This window comes from Narcine bancroftii, chromosome 12 (genome assembly GCF_036971445.1).
Source record: "Narcine bancroftii isolate sNarBan1 chromosome 12, sNarBan1.hap1, whole genome shotgun sequence".
NCBI lineage: Eukaryota > Metazoa > Chordata > Chondrichthyes > Torpediniformes > Narcinidae > Narcine > Narcine bancroftii.
Genome location: NC_091480.1, coordinates 3,476,514 through 3,496,952, shown reverse-complemented (window position 1 = coordinate 3,496,952; position 20,439 = coordinate 3,476,514). Strand labels below are relative to the sequence as shown.

The window sequence follows — 20,439 nt, the reverse complement described above, 5'->3', positions numbered from 1 at the left end:
TCGATAAATTCTCTAAAATCCTGTCTTTTAAGTAGCATGGGGTTTAATCTCCATCTATACATTCTTGGAGGGATGTCTTCTAGCTCTATTGCCAATAACAGGGGTGAGTGGTCCGATAATAGTCTAGCTTTATATTCCGTTTTCTTAACTCTCCCTTGTATGTGGGCTGATAACAGGAATAGGTCTATCCTTGAGTATGTTTTATGTCTAGTCGAGTAGTATGAGTATTCCTTTTCTTTTGGGTTTTGTTTCCTCCATATGTCCACAAGTTTCATTTCTTGCATTGATTTAATTATAAATTTGGTTACTTTGTTCTTCCTGTTAATTTTTTTCCCCACCACACACATCTCCTCACTTGTCAGGAGGCGCATCAGCGACTGCACTTCCTGAGAAGACTGAAGAGGGCAAGGCGACCAGACACCATCTGACACCTATCAAGAACATCTGGGTCAGCTGCACAAGAACGTGATACAGTTACTTTAGAGAATTGGATCGGAGGTCATAAGACCAGGAGAGAGGATCACTGGGGTCTCCCTCCTTTTATGTGATCTATGGTGTTTGTTGTCTGAAGTGGGTGAGCATGATCATTGAAGATTCCTTCCACCCCACTCACAGCATCTTTCAGCTGCTTCCATCGGGAAAGAGATCCAGGAGGATCAGTGCCAGCACTACCAGGCTGAGGAACAGGTTCTGCTCACAAGGAGTGAGAACACTGAATGACCAAAGGAACAACTCACACTAACCCTCCGAGTCTCTCCTATGTACAAAACAGTAATTATTTATTTTTATATATGTATATAACTAGTGCATATGTATTGTTTGTCTGTTTGTGTTTTTTTGCTCCCAGGAGTGGAGACCTTTCATCAGGCTGTATTTGTATAATTAGGTGATAATAAACATGAACTTGTACCATTTGGGTAACTGAGGTGTCAGTAGGGGAACACTTTGGGACTATTAGTTTTAAGATAGTTAAGGAAAAGGAGGACACTGGTCTGGAGCTTAGAATCCTAAATTGGAGCAAGGTCAGTTTAATTCCTAAAGTGATTAGGCAGGAATTAGCAATAATTTACTAGACACAAATGTCAGAGAGTGCCCAATGGGAGGCGTTTAAGAGTGTGATAAGGAATACAGACTACATTAATGTTAAAAGTTAAAACATTATTACATGGAAGAAGCTCATCAATCATTAAAGGGTTAGGTTTAGGCAGAATCTTTGGATCTGACAGGACTGCAGGAGGGTCTCTGGATCTGATGGGGTGGTGGGAGAGTCTGAATCTGATGGGTCAGTGGGAGAGTCTCTGCAACTGGTGGGTCAGTGGGAGAATCTGGAACTATTGGGGCAATAGGCTGAGTCACTTTCTCTCTCTCCCCTGTAGGACTGTGGACAGAAGGCTGCTGCGAGGTGGGGTAGTGAAGTCGCAAACATTGCCTGGTCTCCTCCAGTCACCCACCAGCGCACACACCCATGGTCACCCACTCCCTGATGAATCAGGCTACGCAGGATGGGGCCCACACCCTATCACCACGGGAGAACATGATTCCAGCCTGGACCTCGGTGAGTTCCTTGACTGAATGAGAACCAGGGTTAATCTAGATACAGACCATTGTCCATGACTCCATCTATCCACCTCTGAGTACTGAGACACAAGAAATACTTGAATTGAGAGTGTATGGTCATGTGTGCTGAGATCCAGTGAGAAACATTGTTCTTTGTGCTATCCAAGCAAGTCGACTCGGGCATAAGTACAGCAGGTAGTGCAAAAGGGTGGCATGATGAGTGTGACACTGTTACAGTGCCAGTGACCCAGGTTCGAATCCACTACTGTCTGGAAGGAGTTTGTACGTTCTCCCCATGTCTGCATCGGCTTTCACCGGATGCTCTGGTTTCCTCACACCCTCCAAAAACGTATGGCATTATTGGTTAATTTGGGTGTAATTGGACAGCATGGGTTTAAATGGCCGAAATTGGCTTCTACTGTGATGTAAAAATAATGCAATAAAATCAAACAAATGTACAGAGTAGAGTGGAACAGAGAGAAGTCCAGTGAAATAACACAGTGACAGCAATGAACTAGGGATATGTCCACATCTCTGCAGTTTCTTGTGGTCTTGGGCATACCAGTTCCCATATCAAATTATGCTTTCAGTTCTGGGGACTTGTCCACCTTATTGCTCTTCAACAGATCCAACACCACCTTTTTTTTGATCTCAAAATTTCCGAACAGTTGGGAATTCTGCACGTGATGCACCCTAGCACTGTCCATGTCGCCTGGCCTCCACCAATTTGTTTTTTGCTCCAAATTCCAGTGCCTGAAGTCCAACATGTCTTTGGGTCCTGAGATGTCTCTGCTACCCTCCCCTCCTTGTAAACTGTGCTCAATCTGTCTCTGAGGCAGTGTGGGTCATGTCCTGGTATGACCTTGTAAGGGCTGGGTGTGAGGGAAGGGAAGATGGTTCCTGCTGCCCCTTGTCAGATGTCTTCCTCTTGAATTTTACTCATTTCTCCTCTGCTGAATCTTGATCCATTTTGCTTTTATCAGGATTCCACAGGGATGTATTGACACTGCTTGGAGTGTAGAGACTGGGAATCCCCATTCTGGGTGGCATGCTTGTTTGGGACGGAATTGTGGTTCACAGTGTCTTTGCCTGCAGGAGTGGAGTGCCTGGCCCTCCAACAGCTGTGGCTGGCCTCCTGTGGTAGATAAAGCTGCTTCCACCACAATTTATTCAAAATTATCCACTGTTCCATTGGAGGAGCTCTGGACACCATGCAGTGGCTGACGGGAATGCTCCAGAAACTTGCTTCATCTGGAACACTTCCTTTTGGAGCTTTGCTGTTGAATGCCTGGGCTCAGGTCTTCCTTCTGTCCTCTTGCTGTGTCTGTAGAAAGACCAGGAGGGGGAAAGGAATAACAGGGCAAAGACAGCACATAGCTTGTTTACAACAAATTTGGATGGCTGTCTGGGTTATCCAGGTGTAAGCTACAGAACAGCCAGATGGCAGTGGCCCATCAGAAATGCCAGCCCCTATTTTTATTAGGGAACATGCAATCATTAATTGATTTAGGTTTAGAGGATTATCAGATTTCCTTTATCTATTTAGCTTTAGTCGAGGCTAAGAAATGTATAGCACTTACTTGGAAAGATAAAAATATATTAACTTTAGATAAGTGGTATTTGGAGATGAAGTTCTGTTTGACCATGGAAAGGATATCTTTTTCAATTCAGGATAAGATGTCTTTTTATAGGTTGAAGTGGACTCCGTTTGCTAATTATATGCATTTAAGTTTGATTTAAATATATGTTTAAGCGTGATATTTTAGTATTGATAAAAATTTTTTTGTTGTTAGAATTTTTTTTAGGTTAAGTTTTATCTCTTTTTTTGTAAGTGGGTATTTTTTTTTCCATCTATAATATTGTTAATTTTATTAACTCTTCACTCTTTATTTTGGGGGGGAGGGCTGGACTAATTTTAAGTTAGATTACTAATATTGTGTTACAATTAACGGGGGGGGGGGTTATTTTGTGTAGTTTTCTGATGTAATATTGTAATCATACCATTTTAATTTTTTAAAATTTTTCTTTTAATGTAATTCTCTATTGTATTCATGTTTTAAAATTTTAAATAAAGTCTTCAAAAAAAAAAGAAATGCCAGCCCTTCCCCAGGTCTCATCACCCTTTGGGCAAAAACATTCCAGTTGCTGTGAGCTGAACCTCCCATAGTCAATAGATTTACATTGCTTGGATGTGATTTAGTATTGACATTAATACCCAAGCAATGAACTGAAACACTGAAATGATAACCGAAGGTGCTGGAGACAACCAGCAGGTCAGGCAGCATCTGTGGAGAGACCTGGTTCTGGTCCAGATCATTGACTGGAAATGTAACCCCTGATTCTCATAAAGAATTGCCACTAAAGTCGACCCTCTGATTCCTGCAGCTGCGTCACAGATGTCAACATGTAGCAATGAAATGCCCCATCACAGGAACATCCTGGTTAATCTTCTCTGGCCCCTCTCCACTGCAGTCACAACTCTCCTGAGGGGTGGGACCATTCCTCCTGTGGTCTAATCAATGTCTCTCTGGTCTTCTCATGAAAACAAATGTCTGTACACCCTTCAGTGCCTTTTCTATCTGAACTGCCCTCTTTGGAGATTTACGGATTTGGAGATATCTTTTCTTCAAACTCCCAGGCACCATCATTTTTAAAATTACATTTTTTTTAGACATTGCGCATGCCACCCAATTGATATACAGCCCCCGGTACATTTTTGAATGGTGGGAGGAAACTGGAGCCCCCGGGGAAACCCATAGAGACATGGGGAGAGCATACAAACTCCTTACAGATAGTGCATGGTTCAAAACCTAGTCCTGATCACTGCTGCTGTAACAGTGTTGTGCTAACTGCTCCACCAGCTGCCGCCATTCATTGCGCATATCCTGTCCTTATTACACTTTGTGCTTATTGGGATTAAATTCCAACTGACATTGCTCTGGCTACTTATCAAAAGATCAACATTGTTTTTTGTAACTTGAACTATCTTAATTACAGTAAAACCCCAGGTATCCAGCACCTCTGGAATTGGTTAATGCCAGATAAGTGAATTTTTGGGTTACGTGAGACTGTATGCTGGGTGATTAGTGAACTAACATCAAGGCTTGCTAATTTTAAACTTCCACGATTTTATTGCCAGTTGCTCAAGGCTGGCGGTGGCTTGAATTTCGGATACAAGAGGTTTTGCTGTATCATGATCATCTGCAAACTTACCAACCATAGATCCAACATTCACATCCAAATGTTACTGTACATATAATGAATAGCAAGGATGAATCATCTGTGGTCAGAGGCTTCCAATCACAATAACAAACCACCCATCACCTCTGGCTTCTATTACCACAGAAACTCTGATCCAATGTGCCTTGGATTTCTTTGGCTGTAATCTTTTGAACCCACTGAAGTCCACGCAACCAACATCAACCATACTGGCTTAATCAATATATTTTGTTATATTTCTTCAGAAAACTCAATTACATATGTCAGATGGGATCTCTCACTAACAAATCCCCACTAGCTACTTCTGATCAATCACGTGCATAGGATAAAGAATCAGAAGTAAGCCATTCAGCCCATTGAGTCCACTCCACCATTGCATCATGAGCTGATCCTCTCAGCCCCAATCCCCTGCCTTCTCCCCATAAACTTTGATACCCTGACTATTCAGATACCCATCAATCTCTGCCTTAAATACACCCAATACCTGGCCTCTACAGCCACCCATGGTAGCAAATTCCAGGGATCCACCTCCCTCGGGATACAGAAATTCCTCTGCATCTCTGTTTCAAATGGGCGCCCTTCTATCCTTGCCTTTCCACGTGTACATTATTCCTCTTTTCTTAGAAGTTTTCCCACTTCTGACATTAGACTCATGGCATGTAATTTTTTAAAATTCCTGTCATCTTCTTTGAAACAGAAGGTTGTGAATGTAGCTCAGACCATATCACAAACTTCTTCCCCTTCATTGACTCCAACTATACCTCATGCTGCCTCGGAAAAACAGCCAACATATTTAAAAGACATCCCACTGTGGCCATGTTTTTTATTTCCCCCCAACACCCCCCCCCCCCTTGACCCCATCAGGAAGAAGACTTATGAGTGTGAAATCATGAACAGTCAGATTCAAGGATGATGTATTTCCTGCTGTTTACAAACTGCTGAATGAATCTGTAAACAGTAAAATTATATTTCCTTTGCTCTGTTCTCTGCCACTCTGCACTGTTATCATTGCTGTACTGTGTATGTGTTGACCAGCTAGATTGCATGCAAAACAAACTTTGTCATTGTACCTCCGTACATGCGACAATAAACTTGAACTCCAGTCACCTGGTACCTCACCAGTGATCTCTGTGGGACCCCAGAAATCTCCTCCCTTTCCTCCCACAGCAGCCTGGGATCCATCTCATCAGCCCCTGGAGATTGACCCACCTTCATGTCTGCTAATACATGTTCTATTTTAATATTAAGATGTTGTGGGATATCTGCCCCCTTCCTTAATCTGCACATTAGGGTTAGGGCTCTGCTCAGTGAAAACAGAGGATAACTTTTCACTTGACACCTCACCACATTCTCTGGCTCTGTGCTTGGGTTGCCCACTTTGGTACAGGCTTTTCTCTAATTACCATCTTGCTCTTCATGTCCTTGGGATTTTTAGAGTTTTCCAGCATGGAAACTGACCACTTGGCTCAACTCATCCATGTGGACCAATGTGTTTATCCCAACTGGTGCTGTTTGCCTGTGTCTGGCTCATTTCCCTCTGACCCATTCATCCATGTACTGTACTTGTAGGTCTGAGGTCCCAGCACTAGTAGGTCGGAGGTTCCTGGCACTTGTAGGACTGAGGATCCAACACTTGTAGGTCTGAGGATCCAGCACTTGTAGATCTGGGGATCCCAGCATTTGTAGATCTACACAGGAACAAGGCTCTGCATTCTCTCTGTTTCACTTTCCAAATGTCGGCTGCCTGCGAGAAGCTGCTCCGAGTCTTTGCTTCCAGTATCACCTGATTCAGGAACAGATCCCTCCCTCTCTTCCTCATGACCTGGTTGCCTGATGCTTATTGTGTTGATTATTTCACAGATGAGCCCTGGAGGAGGGGGCAGGATGAAGGTGACAATGTCTCCAAGGAAGGAGCTGACCAGTGGGGCTTGGAAACTGGCATCAGCGAGTCTTCCTTCTCCTACTTCACACCCCACTCCATGTACATGAGGAAGAGTATTTCTGTGGATGACCAGCTGACTTGGCTGGAATGCTCTCAAAGTTCTTCTGAGAGCAAAATGGAGAGAGCAAAGGTCAACCTGAGAAGAAAGTTTGTGAGTAACTTGATTCTGATTGCTGCTGCGCGTTTGCATGTTGCCTGGATCAAGGTTCTCCAGCTGTGAGCCCAGAGTGAAAAGCTTGTGGGGAGATGATGTGGCTTACAACTAATGGTGGATGGGATGAGAGGAGGGGAAGACACTGGTGGGGCTGTGTCTGGGTAAACTGGACAAGGAAGGGGAGGGTCCCACCATCTGACCAGTATCACTAATGACTGACTGACCATTCCTGACTGACTAGCCCCCACAGTTACACAAGTGAAAAGCAAACAATCTCAACAAAAAACAGGTGGGCTCAATGCCGCTCCATGCTGTCAGCCTCAGCATGGAAACTGGCCATGTGGCTCAACTCATCCATGTTGACCAATGTGTTTATCCCAACTGGTGCTGTTTGCCTGTGTCATTTATCAGAATAAAGACTGAAGATTGGCAGGGGGTGGGGGAGGTCCAGACAAACAAAAAGTGTTAATTGGATACAATAAGAGGAGAGAAATGATTTTGGCTCTGTGAAAAGTGACAGAGGGAAAAGGGAAGAGAGAGTAAGTGAGCCTGGGGAAAGGTGACTGGGGTAGCTGGGTGGAGAAAAAGGGGGGATTTAATGGAAACCGGAGTAGGCCAATTGGCTCGTCGAGCCAGCACTGCCATTTTTCAGATCACGGCTGATCATTCTCTGTCAGTATACATTCCCAGCCTTATCCCATAACTCTTAACTCCCTTGCCCACAAGAGCCTTATCTAACTCCCTTTTGAATCTATCCAGAGAATCTGCCCCTACTACCCTCTGCGGCAAAGCATTCCACAGATCCACACTTCACTGGGTAAAAGAATTTCTCCTCATCTCTGTCCTAAAGGGCCTTCCCTGTATTCTTAAACTATGCCCTCTCGTCTTCGTCTCTCTCAACATTACATGTAGTCTGATTTCACCCTGTCTAGCCCCTTGATAATCTTATATACCTCAATCTTGTCTCCCCTCATCCTTCTAAACTCCATCGCATATAAACCCAGTCTTTCTAATCTTTCAGCATGTGTCAATCCTGCCATCCTGGGAACTAACCTTATAAATCTGCACTGCACTCTCTCTATAGCGAATATGTCCTTCCTCAAATATGGAGACCAGAACTGGGCACAATATTCCAGGTGAGGTCTCACCATGGCCCTGTACAACTGCAGGAGGGCATCTCTGCACCTATACTCCAATCCCCTCTTTATGAAAGCCAACATGCTATTTGTCTTCTTCACAGCTTGCTGAACCTGCATGCTAGCTTTTAGTGACTGGTGTACAAGTACACCTTTGCACTACCCCACTCCCGAGCTTGATTCCATTTAAATCATACTCTGCGCTCTTATTACTGCCTCCAAAATGGATAACCTCACATTTGCTCACGTTGAACTTCATCTTCCATTCCTCTGCCCACTCCCCCAACCTATCCAAGTCCATCTGCATTTTCCTGACATTCTCCTCACCCTTTACATTGCCATCCAGTTTAGTGTCCTCTGCAAATTTGCTAATGTTGTTAATGATCCCTTCATCCAAATCATTTACATAAATGATAAACAACTGAAAACCCAACACTAATCCCTGCGGGACCCCACTCGTCACATCCTGCCATCCTGAAAAATGACCCGTTTATCCCAACCCTTTGTTTCCTTTTTCTTAACCAATTTTTTATCCATGGAAGCATCCTTGATTTTGCCTCGTAGTCTCCTGTGCAGACTTTATCGAAGGCTTTCTAGAAGTCCAAGTACACCACATCCACTGGCTCTCCCAAGTCCACCCTCTTTGTCACATCTACGAAAAAGTCAACGTTAATGCCATCTGGTTGGAGGATGCGCAGATAGAAAGTGAGGCGTTGTTTCTCCAATTTGTGGGTGGTCTTGGTCTAGATTGGTCATTGACGATCCTGGTCAATTGGAGAGTGGGTCATTGGTGAGACTGGCCCATATGTGTGGAATGTGTTCAGCAGAGACTGCCTTGATGATTGGTTGAAACATTTTGTGGCTGATTGCAATGTGTGCTCCATGTTTTGAATGAGTTGTCCCTTATTCATTCACTGAGCCTCTCTGTTGCTGCAGGAGGTTTTCTTTGAGTTTTGAGGACTTTTATGTGGGATGTTCTGATCACATGCATAGTTGAGCTGCTGCCAAGTGCATCTTTCCAGGATCCACAGGGAATCATTCCACGGACATTCCCAGGACTGAGAAAGCTGTTGCAAAATAAGCCACAGCTTCATTCAAGGCACAGATCTCGGGATGCTCCTCTAAAACTCCTTCCAAATGAAGTCATGAATGACAAGAACTTCTGCGAGGACTTGTATGCTGGCTGTGTTACAGCATGAGCATGGTTAGGCATGTTCCGGTTTCTGTATGGAATTGCATTTGTTCTCTACTTGAGCCTCCTCCCACCAGATCCAGGTCTTTTCATTCACCCCCACTTGTAATGATGTGCCAGTGTCAAAGTCACACATCACTCTCCACCACTCCACCTCCCGCCTATCCTTCCCTTCTCCTCGACACCCCCCTCCTTACTCCTCCATCTCCTGCTCTCCTCCTCCCTGGCCGACCAGTATGGTGCTGCAATGTGCAACCCCCTTCCCTAAAGAGGGCTCTGCCTGCCATAGATCCCAGCATTTTCTCCCCACCACCCCTCCTCCCACCCCTCAGAGGGCTCTGGAGCCCAGCACATTCCTTGGAGAGGCCCCCCACCCCCTCACCTGGAGCCTCTCGGTCAGTGAGCAGGGAGGCCTGTTGGTGCCAATGAATTAGTAATGAATGGTGATATGAGCTGTGATACCGGATCACTCTGGGGGCGGATTCCTCGCACTAATGACACAGTTAACAATGTCATTAGCAGGTAATTAGCCGATGGCTTGTGTAAACTCTGAGTAGTGTAGGGTTTAGCAGAAACCTGCTCATGTGAGGAGACTGGCTTCTTGCCTTGGAGTGGGGTGGGGAGGGCTTCTCACTAATGGGGCCAGGTGTCAGACACAGCAGGAGCTGGTGATCACCATCTGGCAAAAGGAGATCGACTGCAGGGGTTCTCACCATGAAGAAGTTGTGTGTCAGGGTAAGGCTGACAGCTCCTGTGGTACAATGAGGTGCGATCTGTCATCTACAGTCCTCTGCCTGTGGGGTTGTCTTGCACTGTCCCTGGTCTGTGCGGTTTGCCACCTGCGCTGTCCTGTGTATGAACTTCATTAACCTGCACTGTCCCAGGGCTGTATTTCAATGACCTGCGCTGTTGGGTTGGGCATTCAGTGGATCTCCTTGTGGGGTTGATGTTGAGTCTGGTGAAACGGGTTGAGGCAGTGGGTCGTGGAAGGTGGGGAGGGGGTAACTGACTGTCTGCCCTTCTTTTGGGTTTTATGTCTGGGCCAGTGCGGTGTTGGAGCAGGAGCTTGCGGTGTCCAAGGGTCGGTGGCTGAGTTCCAGGAATGATGGGCCCCCCAGGGGATCACGTGTGTGCTTGATAATGAAATTCGTCTTTTAATTTGATGAGAAATACTGTGTAATAGAGACACGATCGTGATTACTGCTTCTCGCACTTTTTGCCACAGGTTAATGGTGGTTTTTAATTGTAGCCTTGTGTGTGTTTGTGTCCTGTAATACAGTTTGGAATAAAGTTTGAATGTTAATAAAAATGACCTGCGCTGTCCCTGGACGGTCCCCATGCCTCTCTGGTGAATCCTCCGTGGAATCAGGTCCTGGCCACGTGCTGGGGTAGTCGATGGAGCAGAGTTTTGGACTTTCCACTGGCCGCTGTGCGCGTTTGGATTGATTTAGACACAGCATCGGTGAACAATTTTGGCAGACTTTGCTCTGTTGTGTTTCATGGAAGGTTTTACAAATGGATCCTGTAATGAGAGTTATGAAATATTTAATGTATACTCCAAGGACAAGTGTTCGGCAAGGTTGGCACCCAGAGTGGAGAACAGCAGTCTGGTTGACTGATGGGATCACCAAGTGAGCACTGCATGTCCATGTGGGCTGTCCGAGCTGCTCAGCACAGAGGGGGTACTCCAATAAGTGTTCAGACATGTTGTGGCCAGGCTGATGCCAAGTCAATGAGAGAATAATGTGTAGTGTGTGTGTGTGTGTGTGTGTGTGTGTGTGTGTGTGAGTAAGAGTGTGTGTGGATCAGGTCTTGGGCCTGGGTCACTATTTCCATCAATGTCCTGGAGGAGGACAGAGGGTGAGGTTTCCTGATGGGAATAGATGGGATGGTGTAGCGGCAGGTTTATGGTGACTGCAGCAGGGTGATGTAGAGGATGGGTGAATGAGTGGGTTGAACACTTGGCAGCGAGAGTTTAATTCCAGACTGTTATCTAAATGGAGAGTGACTGACTGACAGTGAATGAAGTTCCGAAGGATGGAGGTGTTGCAGTCCATGAATCACAGAACAGTAGTCGGCAGGTGCAGCGAGTAGGTAGGGAGATGGTTTATACATTGGCCTTTATTACCAGAGGGTTGGAATTCAGAAATAGGGAGTTATTGGTCCAGTTGTTCAGGGTGTAGGTGAGACCTCCTGGACTAAGTTTCAGTTTATTTATCACAATGTAGTACAGTGAAAGAAGTTCTTTTGCGAGCAGACTAACAGGTTAATACTAACATCCCTGTGTAAAGAGCACAATTACAGAGGATAGAATTAAATAGGAAGGCCAAACAAGGACAACACGACAGCACTGCTGAGGGGCTCGTTCAGTGTGTTAGCTCCCTTTCCCAGGCAGCAGGAGATGTTGATGGAATCGGAGTGGGTTACAGAGATAGGGAGGGGTGTAAGGGACTAGAGGAGGGGAGGTTCCAGAGATAGAAAGGAGTGTAGGGGTGTGAGGGGTTTTGGGTCTAGAGGGAGTTACAAAGGTTAGGATGGATGGAGGGACCGGAGGAGGTAACAGAGATAGAGGGAGTGAGTGTAGGGGACCGGAGGGGAGGGTTCCAGAGATAGGAAGGGGTGTGGGGATGTCGGGTCTGGAGTTGGGGGGAGGGGGTGTTACAGAGATTAACAGGGATTAAGAGAGATGGAAGAATGGGGGAGGTTACATAGATGGGGGGAATTTAGGGGACAGGAGGAGATTATGGGAATGGGGAGTGGTGTAGAACCAGAAAAGGATACAGAGATAGGTTGGGCAAAATTGATGGGCTGATTGGCCTATTTCTGCTCCAATGTCTTATTGTTTATGGGTACAGGGATCAATGGGCCTTGAGAGATAAGGAGGTGTGTAGGAGACTGAGAAAGGTCAGGGAATGTGGAGGTGGTTATGGGAATGGGGAATGACATCGGGTTGGAGGGTTGTGGGAAATGGGGAGGGGCATATGGGCCAGTGACCTGCAGTTCTAGTGGCAGAAAAGGGGAGCGCCTCGCTCTATGAGCGGGACTACAGTTGATGGGCACTGAAGGGGCAGGGCTTAAGTACAGGGCAGAGGCTGCAATCCCGCTCATGGACACTAGGTGGCAGTGGGAACCCATGGTTCGAGAGTGGTCCCACCAAGGTCACGGGAAGGTCATGGACCCCATACCCCCTACAATCCTCCCACCCTCCCCAATCCCACCTCCATCTCCCCAATGCCCCTCTGTCTCCCCATCTCTACCCCTCTGTTTCCTGTCTACCCTGTTTCCCCTCTGTCTTCTCCCCTCTGTCTTCATCTCCCTCCCCAGTTTTCCCCTCCCTTCCCCTTGTCTTCCCCTCTATCTCCCTCTCCACCTCCCCTGTCTCCTCCTTCATCACCCCCATCTCTCCATCTCCCTCCTGTCTCCACCTCTGTCTCCCATTCTGTCTCCCCCTCCATCTCCCTCCTCCATCTCCCCCTCTGTCTTCCTGTCTCCCCCTCTCTCTCCATCTCCCCGTCTCACATATCTACTCGCATCTCCCCCTAATCTCCCCCATTTACTCTGTCTCCCTTTTGACCCCTCTTCATCCTCATCTCCTCCTCTCCCCTCTCTCTCCTCCCCTTTCCTCCCACTCACCCTGTCCTCCCCATCCCCCTCCTCCTTCCTCTCACTCCCTCCAACCTTCTCCTCAGCCCCTACCACTCTTTTTCTCATCCTCCCTTCCACTCTGTTCCCCTCCACTCCATCACCCTCCCCTCTCCATTCCCCCTCTCCTCCCCATCCCATTCTCCCCATCTCGTTCTCCCCATCTCCCTCCTCCCCCTCCCACCCAGTCCTTTCCCCCTCCCCCTCCCCAATCCCCCTCACCTCCCACTCCCACCCACCCTGTCCTTCCCCCTTCCCTCCTCGTACCTGGTGGTAAACCTGGCCGCTGTCTGGGCTTCACACTGCCCCTTTCTGCCATGTTGACCACACATGCCCTATAAGGTGCGTGCAATGTGTCAGGGACACTTGCTGGTGATCTCACACAAAGAATCACAGTTGGCAACCGAATGTTTGTGGCAAATTGGAAAAATAATCTGTCCCAGCGCCTCGTTCAGAGCTTCCAAGTAAATGGTGAAGGGTAAAGGGTTGGTTGTTCAAGGGGCTAAATATAAACCGCTGGAGAACAATGGGGTCTTTCATTCAGGGGCGATCACCCACCAGGTCAGTCAATACTTGTAACCAGCTGGTGGCAGGCACCTTGCTCAGCCTCTGACTGGGAGCAAAGGGCACCATTTATTTGACAGTAACCCTTTCTGCTTTACATTCAACCATCAGAATTCTTTCTCAACTATGCCACTTCCAATGAAAAGATAGTTTTCCAAAATTGTGGCAAGGCTAAGTTGGGAGTGGGGAGTGAGTGCTTGAGATGCTGGTGTTGTGTTTGTGGTGGTGATTGGCACTGGAATTATTTTGTGGATCTGCGGTGTTTGGCAGGAGCTGGGGGCTTGGTGTATCCTCCAGGGGGAAGCAGAGGCATTGTGCCCAGGACATCAGGCGAAGGGGTGCTGGGAAAGGAGAAAAGTGGCTGTGATTGAGGCATGGTTCTCAAGTGGGGTGTGAGTACAGAGCCAAGAGGAAGCAATTAAAGAAAGCTCTGCATCGAGAGAGCAGGTAATGGAAGGGCTGACACCCAGTCAATGGGCCCAGTGGCCAGAGGTACGTAATCTACAATGAGAGGTTAGGAAGTGTATGAGGGGCTATCCACTAGAGTTTATTGTCACTCTCTGAATCTTGTCAAGTTGCAGTCACAGAACATCTACAGCACAGGCCCTTTGGTCCATACTGCTGTGCCAACCCAATGACCTACTCCGTACAGTTTCCCCACTACATAGCCTTCAGTTTCTCAGTTCCATGTACCTATCTAAAATTACTGTTGTACCTGCCTCCACCACCAAAGGTGGCAGCTCATTTTCATGCACACACCACTCTTTGTGTCTCTTACATCACCCCGGTACTTCAAACACCTTAAAACTGTCTTCTCATTAGCCATTTCGTCCCTGGGGAAAAGCCTCTGGCCATCCACTCGATCAGTGCCTCTCATCATCATCAACACCTCTATCAGGTCATCCTGAATACTCTGTGGCTTCAAGGAGAAAAGACCAAGTTCGCTCAATCTACCCTCATAAGACATGATCTCTAATCCAGCCAGCATCCTTATAAATCTCCTTGGCACACTCTCTATAGCATCCAATCCATCCTTTAGTTAGGTGGCCAGAACTGAACACAATATTCCAAGTGCAATACACAAAAGAGTTGGACAAACTGCGTGACCTGCTGAGTTTCTCCAGCATGTTTATGTTTTGCACTATAATCCCAGTGTCTGTAAACTTCCCTGTTTAACAATATTGTAAGTGGGGTCTAAGGTCTGAAAATAACTGTAACATTCCCTTGTTTCCATGTGGCTCTTGAACTCAATCCCACAGTCAATGAAAGCCCACACACCATACACCATCTTAATAACACGATCAACCTGTGCAGCAGCTTTGAATGTCTCATGGACATGGACCCCAAGATCTCTGAGTTTGTCCACACTGTGCAGAGTCCTCCCATGAACGTTGTACTCTGTCTACAAATTTGACCAACCAAAATAAACCACCTAACACGTTTCTGGGTTGAACTCCATCTGCCACTTCTCAGTCCAACTCTGCCTCCTATCAATGACTCTTTGTAACCTCTGGCAACCCTCCAGACTATCTACAACATCACCAACCTTCACATCATCCCCTCTCTTGGCTTGGGTTTGTGAATGAAGATCCAGGAAGGATCGTAGACATGGGCATGTCCTTCGAACCTGCACAATAGATTTTTTAGGGGGAGTACAGTGTGCGCAGTACTGGCCCCACCCATTACAACCACGGTTTATCTGCCATGGCCTAGTATGCTAGGTTGTAGGATGGCCTGACAAGGCTAATGAGCCCTTTCTGCCTGGATTTGAAATCAGAATTTTCATTCTCTGGCTGTCTGCCAACCAAACCCTATGAACCCAGCCCACCCATCCAGTTATACAACCGGACATTCGGTAGTAATATAGGAGAGGCCATTTGCAGTGACCTCCTGCCTAGCAAGCCAGACAATATCCAGGCGGTGATCACTACACTGAGAAAGGAGATGATATATTACGTTTGCACTTTACCTGGGTGAGTGAGACACCAAGCCCAGACCTCACCCACCCGCTTAAGCATCATCCATAAACTAACCAACCCACCTTCCACTTCCTCAACCAGGTCATTATGAAAATCCCAGAACTGATCCCTGCAGACCACCACTGGTCACCGACCTCCACACAGAATACGAACCATCTACTACTACCCTCTGCCTTCCATGAACAAGTCAATTCTGTATCCACAAGGCAAGGCCTTCTTGGATTCTGTACCTCGTTGCTTTCTGAATGAGCCTTGCATTGGGAAACTTATCACTGCTTTACTGAAATCCATGTACACCTCATCCACTGCTCTACCTTCATCAGGCTGAGGAGAGACGATGTTCCCCTGACAAAGCCAGGAGAGAGGGTAGGGTGACTGGTAGGTGTGTCTTGTTTACTCATCCCTAACCAGTATTCAGGCCCCCTCTCCTAGCACATGGTCCAACTCAGGGCAGGGTTAAACATCTACCAAGGAGACCAGCTATGACCAATGGGTATCCAGTGGTTACTGATGGGGCCCCAATGTAATGGAGGGTACCCCAGGTGCGACCAGTGGGTATTCCATTGTTCTGTGATGGGACCCCTTGGTTCAGTGATGGGACCCCAATTCTTCACAATTTACAACAAGAATAGTTGGAGAGATTGTGGGTAAGGAGGTGAATGTGAAGATCCAGAGAGGGTTCATCAACAGACCGCGTGAGTGGGCAGTAACAGATTTTTGTGGCAGTGTTTCCTGCTGAAGCAAAAATGGGAGGGAAATACCAGAAGAATTCAGCAGGTCAGACAACACCTGTGGAGGGAGAGGGATAATGGATGGATAGTTTTGTGACTGAGAGTGAGGTGGACGACTGCTAGTACGTAGAAATGAGAGGGTGAGACTGGCACTGGGAGTGGTAAAAACATTGTTGGAGAAACTCAGCAGACAAACATGTCCTTTATAAAGCAACAATAAAGATACAAAACAAAAGTTTCAGGCTTGAGTCCATCAAAGTGTGAGCAAAATATAGGCAGGTGGGTGAGGGGGTCTGTGGGACAGGGGACTGGTAGGTGATAGTTGGAGTTGATATTCAGCATTTGATAGGGTTGCCGATGCATTCTGCGTGCACCTTGCATTTTGCCTGGGTGACCTACAGCTTGATAGCATGAGGATTAACGTTTCCAGCACCTGGTGTCCTGTGCCTGTGTTCCTTTCCCACCCTATCAGTTACCCCAGGGTCTCTCCACCTTTGTTCTCCTTCTCCACCTCTCTATCCTTCGTTACCAAAACTCATCACCCCATCCTCTCATTGTCAGGCCCATCACCCATGTACCTATCCACCCTGTTTACCCTCCCTTACCCCCTGCCCCACCTGGTTCCCTCTTACCTTTGACCATCATTGATTATCATCCCCTGCCTTACTCGTCCCTCTCACCTCTTTATCCTAGCTCTCTCTCCTCTACGCTCTCAGACATGATGCAGGATCTCAGTACCGGGCTGAGTTCCTCCAGCAGTTTCTTTGTTGCTCCAGATTCCAGGGTCTGCAGCTAGTTGTTCCTTGCTGGAGAGACTCTGGGACCTGTTATTGTGTGAAAGGCTCTGACAATGTGCCTGTTGCGTGATGTTTTCTACTTCCGTGCTGACTGCCCACAGAGGTCCTGTGAGCGTGCTTGGGGATTCTGTGCCAATTAGTTTTGCCGGTGAGGGGTTCATGTCAGGATATGTGCCTGCGTGGGGCACTGACCAAACGACCCAAGGGTGACAGGATGCTCCAACTGTGCTGATCTGAGTAGGTTTTAAAAAGTCTGTGTTTGTGAACAATGGAGTTTTTGAAGCAGTTAATTTAATCACGCCAAGAGCCACCATTAACAGGAGCAGGTTGTTGGCCTTTTGTACTGATGCCATTTATTAAGATGTGCCCTGCGCAGTCAGACCTCCTGTGGGAGAGTTTGGTCTCAGAATCCTGGGGCAGGCATGTGCAGAGTCCCAGAGGCAGGATTCACCTGTCATCTGCATGCTTGCTGGCAACTGGATGTAAAATATACAAACACAAATGGATGACTGTCCTTCATGGTTGAATGGGAAGTTTGCTTCCAGGAAAGGTCAGAGTTCAGACACGTTTTGAGGAAATGTCCAGGGGAAGGGGGTACAATTCATGTTGAGCAGGAGAAGGGCACTTGGGGCCCTCAGCTGATCATGGTTGATTTATTCTGGCCTCTTTCAGACCCATCCATTCCTCGATCTGTCAACTATCACTTCCACTTTCAGTCCTTTTAATGAGCTAGCTTCCTCCTCCACTAGTGAAAAGCAGAAAGCGTCCGGATGTTGGACAGGTATCAGGTGGTGTGTGGAGCCAGGTCATTCATACTTCAATTCTACACACCTGGTACAGAACGTTCCTGACCCCAGTGGGTCCTGACCAAGGGCTCCTGTGAGCTCTGATGCTCAAGTACTTCCAAACCCTTAATTTGTTAATTGGTTAATGGAAACTATTGGAGGGAGTCAGTCCTTCACCCGTCAGCGAGAGTGGTTGGGTTTCAACCCTCTCTGAGGATGATCTCATTGGAGGACTGAGCTGGGACCAGGTCAGGCTCCTGCACATGGGCACCCCGGGGCCTGAGTTGGCTTCAGGAGCTGAGAGTCTGGGCTCCTCTTGATCTGAAGTTGCTCTGCATCTTGTTGCTGCTCCGGAACATCGGTCTGGCAGGTGATGCAGTTCCAGCAGTGGGGAGTTCCATCAGTAGCCGGGCTAGAGTGAGAGGTCAGACTTGGGAGGCTCAGGGTGTGCTCCCAAGAGCAAGGTCATTAGGAGCCACTAATCCACCAAGCTGTACCCATTCTGGAATCATCCAGTGCGCAGACATCCTCCCTGACACTCACTCCTCCCAATACACCCCCCTACATCTTCACAAAGGGCTTGTTTTGTGCTATATAATGTTCTATGTTCTACATCTGAGGCGGGGTGGTCTTGTGAGATCTGTTTGTTTCCAACAAATGGTTTACATGGTCAGTCTTTATTTGACCACTGGGTTTATGGGGTAGGTCTGTAGTTGACCAATTGGTTTATAGTGTCAGTCTGTAGTTGACCAACGAGTTTACGGGGTCGGTATGTAGTCGACCGGCAGGCTTATGAGGCCATTCTGTAGTTGACCGATGGGCTTACGTGACCGGTCTGTAGTTGACCAATGAGTTTATGTGGCCGGTCTCTGGTTGACCAGTGGGTTTACTTGGTTGGTCTGTACTTCACCACTGGGCTTACTGGGTCAGTCTGTAGTTGACCGATGGGTTTATGGAGACGCTTTGTAGTTGACCTATGGGTTTACTGGGTCAGTCTGTAATTGACCAACAGGTTTATGGGGCCAGTCTGTAGTTGACCAATGGGTTTATGTGGTCGGTCTGTAATTGACTGACAGGTTTACAGGCTCAGCCTGTAGTTGACCAAAGGGTTTACAGGGTCAGTCTGTAGTTGATCAATGGGTTTACAGGGTCAGTCTGTAGTTGACTGATGGGTTTATGGGACTGGTCTGCAGTTGACTGACGGGTTTACGAGGTCTGTCTGTAGTTAACCAGGTTTATGTCAGGGGTGACCAAACGTTTGTGGTGGTTGGCCATATACAGAAAAATATAAGGAGTCACGGGCCAAAGAATATTAATCCCGGCAGTTTTCAACTAGTTACACTGCAAGAAAAATGGCCAACAAAATTAATTTCCTATCAAAATAACTATATGACACTACCAAACAGTTTAACTGTTGACTTTACAGTAGTGTATTGATATGGTCACAGATTACAGTTGGCATTTCTATACCTGCTGCTCTTAAATTTAAATGAATACAATAAAATTCTTTAAAACTCATTCACAAAGTGGTACAAATTAAAAACCTGGGTGCAAAATAAGAACAGGAGAAAAGATCAAGAAAGGTTCCAACATGCCTCCACAACTCTCAGTGAATAGTCCATGGCCTCCACAACTCTCAGTGAATACAGTCCATGGCCTCCAGAACTCTCAGTGAATAGTCCATGGCCTCCACAACTCTCAGTGAATACAGTCCATAGCCTCCACAACTCTCAGTGAATACAGTCCATGGCCTCCAGAACTCTCAGTGAATACAGTCCATGGCCTCCACAACTCTCAGTGAATACAGTCCATGGCCTCCACAACTCTCAGTGAATACAGTCCATGGCCTCCACAACTCTCAGTGAATACAGTCCATGGCCTCCACAACTCTCAGTGAATACAGTCCATGGCCTCCACAACTCTCAGTGAATACAGTCCATGGCCTCCACAACTCTCAGTGAATACAGTCCATGGCCTCCACAACTCTCAGTGAATACAGTCCATGGCCTCCACAACTCTCAGTGAATACAGTCCATGGCTTCCACAACTCTCAGTGAATACAGTCCATAGCCTCCACAACTCTCAGTGAATAGTCCATGGCCTCCACAACTCTCAGTGAATACAGTTCATGGCCTTCACATCTCTGTGAATCAGTCCATGGCCCAAGTATCCACCTTAATGACTATGATGCAACAAGTAAATCTGCAGATAAACTATTAAAGTTAACAGATTCCTTTCAAATCAAACAAACTTCCCCTTGATTTGAGTGAAAAAAGTATGCATATACCCACCATGTCTGAAATTAATGGCATTCCCTTGCTATTTTCCGTCATTTCGTTTCCGCTATGTTTAATCAACTGGGTTAAACATTTTTTTAGAAAATTGGGGTAAATGTTTTCATCGATGAGTAACATTTCAACAATTGATCTGGTAGTTGTTCAAAATGGCAGCAACATCTAGTGTTGAAACTAGGAAGTGCAATGTAATACAGTGCAATTTATTGTTAGAGACAATGTTCTAACAGGTCATTCCATTTTATTTTTAAAATTCACCCTAGGCCACTTAAAAATGGGCAACGGGGCACAGTTGGCCCAGGGCTGTAGTTTGGCCACCTCTGACTTAAGAGGTCTATGTATAGTTGACAGGTGGGTTTATTTGGCCTGTCTTCTTTCTTCTTTGGCTTGGTTTCGCGGACGAAGATTTATGGAGGGGGTAAATGTCCACGTCAGCTGCAGGCTCGT

At 46.8% G+C, this 20,439-nt stretch overlaps 1 protein-coding gene across 4 annotated transcripts in view; it reads left to right on the top strand.

Annotated features, from left to right (window-relative positions):
* The window catches only part of LOC138747235 (ankyrin-repeat and fibronectin type III domain-containing 1-like), a 300,694-nt gene that overhangs the window by 66,035 nt on the left and 214,220 nt on the right, over positions 1–20,439 (top strand). For all 4 annotated transcript variants that reach the window (XR_011347384.1, XM_069906270.1, XM_069906271.1 and 1 more), the window contains exons 3-4: positions 1,377–1,555; positions 6,637–6,869. Coding sequence is in view for 3 of the 4 variants with exons in the window: in XM_069906270.1 (XP_069762371.1) it covers positions 6,756–6,869 (114 nt within the window). In the remaining variant the exon portion in view is untranslated. The remainder of the gene's footprint in view (positions 1–1,376; positions 1,556–6,636; positions 6,870–20,439) is intronic.